A 6,003-nucleotide genomic window follows, 5' to 3' on the forward strand; every position below is an offset into this window, starting at 1 on the left:
TAATGATTGGACATGACCCGAAATGCCACCCGAAGGAAGTCACGACGTTCATCCATCCTTTTTAACCAAGGTTTCTTGACGCCTTTGGGATTCCTAAACTTCCATTATTCCACAAAATTTGCCAATTTTCGGGTGTTCTCTAACTCTAAATCTAACTGAAAAATTCGGTGCGATGTTTCACAAATATTACCTTCTAATGCCTAAGTGTCCGACCTCTCATTACCATTATAATTTAAGTGTCACTTTTCTTATTACGCAGAATAGATCAATGCGAATGAACTCAAACTAATATTTGTATCAGGTAATCCGGAACGATTTCAATATAAAGAATCTAGGCTCCCATATTCTCACCGGGAAAATTAAGAGTGCTTTCCATACTCCATCGATCGCAGCGCCTACTTGGAACTGTAACGATGTAGATATGGTCGTAGGTAAATATAAAACTATAAGTTTTGTGGGGACAATGCTTAGCGCGAGTATCTTTTCTGTCAGTTAAATTTGTGTGTTTGAAGGACAATTATTACGTTTATATACATTATAATAATTTCATCGCGAAACTTCTATCATTTGATTGGGAATTTACGTGGAATGCTGTTGTCACCGATAAAGAATTCTTAGTTCCGTCGTTCAAAGGTCTAATCGAGTACACGACGTAGGGCCCAGCTGCTAGACGCAATAATGTTTCTCTCGTTAATCCGTTGACGAACCGGTGCCAATAACCGCGTTTTTCAGTTTGCAGCAAGTTTTTTATTTGCGTTTCTAACGTCGCGTATATTCGGAAAAATTTGGGCGATCTGACGTTCAAAAAGTGCTCATAGGACCTTTTCGCATACAATTCTGAGCAATCTCTGCGCACAACGAAACCGTCCATAATTGTTCGCGCCAGGTATTCGTTTCATCTGACCTTTAATCTCGTTGTAGAAAAACAAGCCAGTCAAAACGTTGCACACTGCCACCGGAGGAATTTCTCATTTCGATTTGATTGTTTGGGATATAGTGGACGCGTAGATCTTTCAATCAATGGGTAAACTAATGAGGTAGAGTACAACAATAAATCTAACGCACTTGGCCGCGCTGGAAGGCATTCGTGTCCTTTCCACTGTATTCAAGATGGTCATACTGAAATTGTAGCGAATATCATGCAGTAAAATAATCGATTATCAGCATGAAGACAACTCCATGACAAGCCGTGGGAGTCTTCTCGAACCAGTTGAGGTGCGATGTATATGGAAAGAATATCAATAAATCTTTGCCTATAATTCGGATTTAACAAGCGACAACTTCAATACCTAGTACCGAGCAAAGGCTAATCCGATTAAAATAATAGCACGTTTTGATCCCCAAAACGCTCCTCAATATTGTTTTCGGCCATGGCGAATAATGCTAAAATTGATAAAGATCTATGTCGGAAGTAAACCAAGAAAAATAATATGACTGCAATATAGAGACACTTGAAGTTTTGGATGTCCCATGTGGACTTTCCGAGACCAGCCAATGTCTTGATCCTCTCCGCATTTTCCACACCGTGCCTTATTTCTACAATGGGTTCTTCAGTTCATGCCCCGGGTTACAAAAAGGCGAACAAGTAGACGAGCCCCGTTCCAAAGAACACATTTTGGAAGACCAAATCCGGCGAAAGGTTCGAAATGAGGCTGATGGAAAATAAGTTTTCTAATACTCCTCGATTTTTACAGAACACAATTGCTTGCATACCAGAATTTACACTGACTGAAGCACAGGGATCTGGAAGGAGCCACCTCCTATTTCGCAAGGCCCTTCTCAGAGACTTCACCATCAATCTCTACTTCTCGGGCGGGTACGCAGACCAAATACTTTTTCGTACCCAGTCGAGTGTTGTTCAGTTAGATCACGCGATTTATCGATGACGTTAAATGGCTTGTCTTTGGTCCGGAAGTAGACCATCCGATGGTCGGTTGTATTAGATATAATTTGCATCGAAAATGAGACTTATTGGTATTATTTTTGCCATCGGAGAAATATTCAAATCGACCTCTACTAAGCCTGAAAGGATGTCGGTCGCCGGAGATACCCGTCGGCTCACACTCAGCTAGCTTCAAAGCACAGTCAGAAAAAAGCCGACTCGGAATAGTGGTGGGGTATTTCGGTCGTAGTTAAATAGATTTTTTGTTTTTATCACGAACGTCAACTGCAAGGTAGCGACTGCACAAAACATTAACAGTCCTTCCCGTCATGTACGGAAAGCAAGACATATAGTTTGGATCCACGTATCCGATCCGAGAGTCCGGATCCAGACTCTTGTCTGGATCTAAGCACAAAATCTGGCCCTGGTTCAAGTCCTGACCTGGTGGGGAAAAGGGGATGGCCTAGATCCAGGGACTGGTCCATTACCGGGTATTGGTCCAGATTCGGGAACTTGTCATGATCCGGAAACTGGTCCGGATCGGGAACTAGTCCAGATCCGGAAACTGATCCAGATCCGGGAGGTCCAAATTTGGGGACTGGACCAGATCGGCAGCTGTGTCGGATCCGGAAACTAGGCCGGATCCGAAAACTGTCTAAAAATTTTCTTTCACTATCCAAGTTACCCTATAAAAATCCGTAATGCCGCCTATTTCTGCCATAATTGGTGCAGATTCTTGCCTGAATTTGAGTAGAAATCCGCCAGAACTCCGGCTGGGTTGACTCGATACTAATACTAATACTAATACTAATCGACCGAATTATCCTACATCGTCATTCCACTGTTCATTACCTTTTCGGTAATATGAGTTTAATACCGCAATGCGCAATTGCTTGGTCTGTTACCAAAATGGCAATAGAATCTTACCCAAAAGTAATAGAAAGATGCCCGTTGGACTTTGGGTGATAACAAACACATTTTCGCTGAGCTATCGGACAAAAAGCCCTGTTAACAAAGAGTGTTTCCAAATAGCCACCAAATATTATCAGTGAATTTTCATTTTCATTTGCACTTACACACGCCGTATCTGAACTTTCGTCAGTACGAGGAGAAATCACTTCGAATCTTACTACCCACTCGGGACAATGGTGTTCCGCCGGTCCTGCTTTAATACGTTCATATATCAAAGCTGATAAATTGAGGTGAATTGTGGGTGTAAAGGGTAAGTACACTTGTTGATTCATCGTTTGGCAGTGGTTCTCGTTGATTTATCCGTTCGTTGGGTGATTATGTGCTATCCCCTCGTACGTGTCGACGACGGATCTTGTCACAGATAGTGCATATGCATAGCGAGAAATCCTCAGTAGTACATTGGTAAGAATGCTCCAGTTAACTTCTAAAAGATTAGCTTATTAACTAAGAGATCACGAACCCATGGTTATTAGAGCGAAAAACAAAAACTTCTACTAAAAGCACCAGCTGACTGAATAGAGAGGGCAATTAGCAGACAAATAGCTAAAACGGAGCTCAATTAGTATTAAGCAGTTCCGCCTGTGCTACTTAGCCGAAGGCGGTATGAAACGTTGCATGCTCAACTTGTACACAATTTATGTTCATTCATAAATTTATTATCACCAATTTGGAGGGGAAATGGGGCTACAGAAAACTGTGGTATTCTGTGAAATTTAGAGGAGAAAGTAAGTAAAAACAGTACATATGTAGGTACAAATGTGTACTGAAGAAAAATAAATAGAACCAATAAGTTCGATAATTGTGACAATTAGTGACGAGAAAGAGTAATACATTTTTACCAATTTTTTGTGACGTACCTAATTTGTACATTTTAGGTAGAATATCAGCTCAACATTGCGGAAAAAATTGAGTTGATTACTAGAGGCGTATATAGAGATAAATACACGGCACTTCATTGTTTTAAGCAAGCAAAGTTCATTTAACAATTTCTTTAAATGCAGCGGCTATAAAATCGAACAAAAAATCAACTATCGACAGTTGGTGTGCATGGGTTCGGTTCAAGTGTATTCTCAGCAAGTGATAGCTTCCCCAAACCTACTTAATGCAACGAGCTAGATATTTTGCGCAGTTGTTGTGGTGGATGAATACATTGTGCACCACCTTATAATTACCTACCGCGATGAGAAACAATTATATGTACAGTACAGACAAACTCACCTGAGTATTCCGGATGAAAATACCAGCGAGCCACTAGTGCGGCACCCATTACGCTCGTTGCCATGCACATCATGATCCCCCAGTGTGTCAGGTAGATGAAGTACTTGCCCCAATCCTCCGGGGTTACGGCGACCACGATCGAGTTCACGACGACTGCCGTGAAGAAGATGGCCAGCGCCAGTCGGTACAGCAGGAAGATGGTCGATTTGGTGCGAGATTGCCACTGTTAGAGGGGAACACTATTTAGTACTTAGTGTTTGGTATTGAAGTTTTAGTAATTTTTAGTGGAGAGGTTCTAGACTATTTAGTAGAGGGTACATAAGCAGAATCATAGGTCTTAGCATAAGCGTAAGAAATTGCTCATGTGCTGCTATTCCGTTCTTGGTCAGGATGAAGTGAGATTGCAAAATGTAGATGGGAAGCAACACATTCGAGAATATCGCGCATGATCCTACATTGTAAAAATGTATTGATCCTTGCATGCTGATTAATATCCGCACTGGCCAAGTCTGAAAGCAGATCTTCTGGGAAAGGAATGCAATTATGCAAAAATTCTTATGTATCACTTCAAAGATTTTTTTGGCGGTGATGGTCTCGTGTGGTAGTGAAGAACTTCTGTAATGTTGAAGAATTACTCTGGAGCCTGATCAAACTCGATCAACATTTTATTCTGCTGTATATACTGCCGCTCTACGCATAATTGTCCTATGTATATAGGGAATCCCATCGAACATGGGACAATTAAGCTTATAATGGTAGTATACTTAGAAATATTTACTCAAATAAAAGAAGCAGACCTAATGCTTGGTATGCGGAAACTCAGTTTGCGTTAATTTCTCGACGTACAACCGACAAACTGCACATGACTAAAAGAGGCTCTTGTTTAAATTCAATCTCATTTCTTATGAATAATGCACATAAATGTAGATAAGTTCTTGAATACATGCATGGTGTAATTGTCCAAGAAGAATACTGATGAACAGCTCATGTAAGAAAGAATGATGCATTTTATTATTCATTCATCGAATATACGAATATTGCTCACATATTATTCAGTTAAATGATTATATTCTTGAAGCCATCAAAGATAGAACAACGGAAACTGTCTGATACGAAGGAAAGCCTCTACCGAAAGGCCTTGGTGAGTAGGTATTGAATCTTCAAGTGACTTAGACGAGTTAGTGAATTACACGGTGACTTTAATGTCGAAGTGAGAAGAATAAGGGATCTTTAATCCTATTTATTATTTAGTTTCTAGTATTTAGTAGTCAGTATTAAAAAACTTAGTATTTATTAGAATTTTATATTCATTACTCATTCTTTTACTGCAATGATGAACCGTACACCATGCAAACACTTTTGTCAAAATTACCTGTGACTTGACAAACTCTTCCGCCGGGTAGTGACCCATTCCGCAGTTCCGGATACCGAGTTCATCTTTGCAGGCGGCCGCTATTTTACTAGGCATTTTTATCGTTTCGTTTACACTTTCCTAACTTCCGCACAGCACTGACTTGACTGAAGGTGCTGCCTTCCACTCACGTTTATCCTAATGTTTGCAAACACCGTCCGCTGCTGCTCGTTGTGGTCTGCGTCATCCGAGGACGGGTGAGGTAGGTTATTTTTTGAGCGTTTAATTTGGCGGATCTGAGGAGGAAAATGAAAGGAGAGGAGAAAAAAGTTGGTAGACAGTCTAAAAAATATTGTCGCGAGGCTTTCTGCTGATGTGGTTCTTTTATTGTTATAATGTATTTAGGTGTAAATTTATGTGCGGTATCCTTATCTTTCCCGCATGACGTAATGTGTTCTAAAAATTTGTTCTCCACTCATATTACTTCGAAGCAATTAGTATTTCGATTAAATGCTTGGTAGGCTTTTATTAGCTTGACTGATCAAATCAATTATAAGTTACGAAGAACTACCTGAGCCAA

The 6,003-nt window shown here is 40.4% G+C and overlaps 1 protein-coding gene across 1 annotated transcript in view; it reads right to left on the bottom strand.

Moving 5' to 3' along the window:
* LOC131679190 (protein rolling stone-like) overlaps window positions 1-5,709 on the bottom strand; it is a 56,746-nt gene extending 51,037 nt beyond the window's left edge. The window contains exons 1-2 of the mRNA XM_058959843.1: window positions 5,445-5,709; window positions 4,073-4,295 (exon numbers count right to left, since the gene is read on the bottom strand). Coding sequence (XP_058815826.1) covers window positions 4,073-4,295; window positions 5,445-5,540 — 319 coding nt within the window. The 5' untranslated portion in view covers window positions 5,541-5,709. The remainder of the gene's footprint in view (window positions 1-4,072; window positions 4,296-5,444) is intronic.
* Between the last annotated feature and the right edge of the window lie 294 nt (window positions 5,710-6,003).

This window comes from Topomyia yanbarensis, chromosome 2, assembly GCF_030247195.1.
Source record: "Topomyia yanbarensis strain Yona2022 chromosome 2, ASM3024719v1, whole genome shotgun sequence".
Lineage (NCBI taxonomy): Eukaryota > Metazoa > Arthropoda > Insecta > Diptera > Culicidae > Topomyia > Topomyia yanbarensis.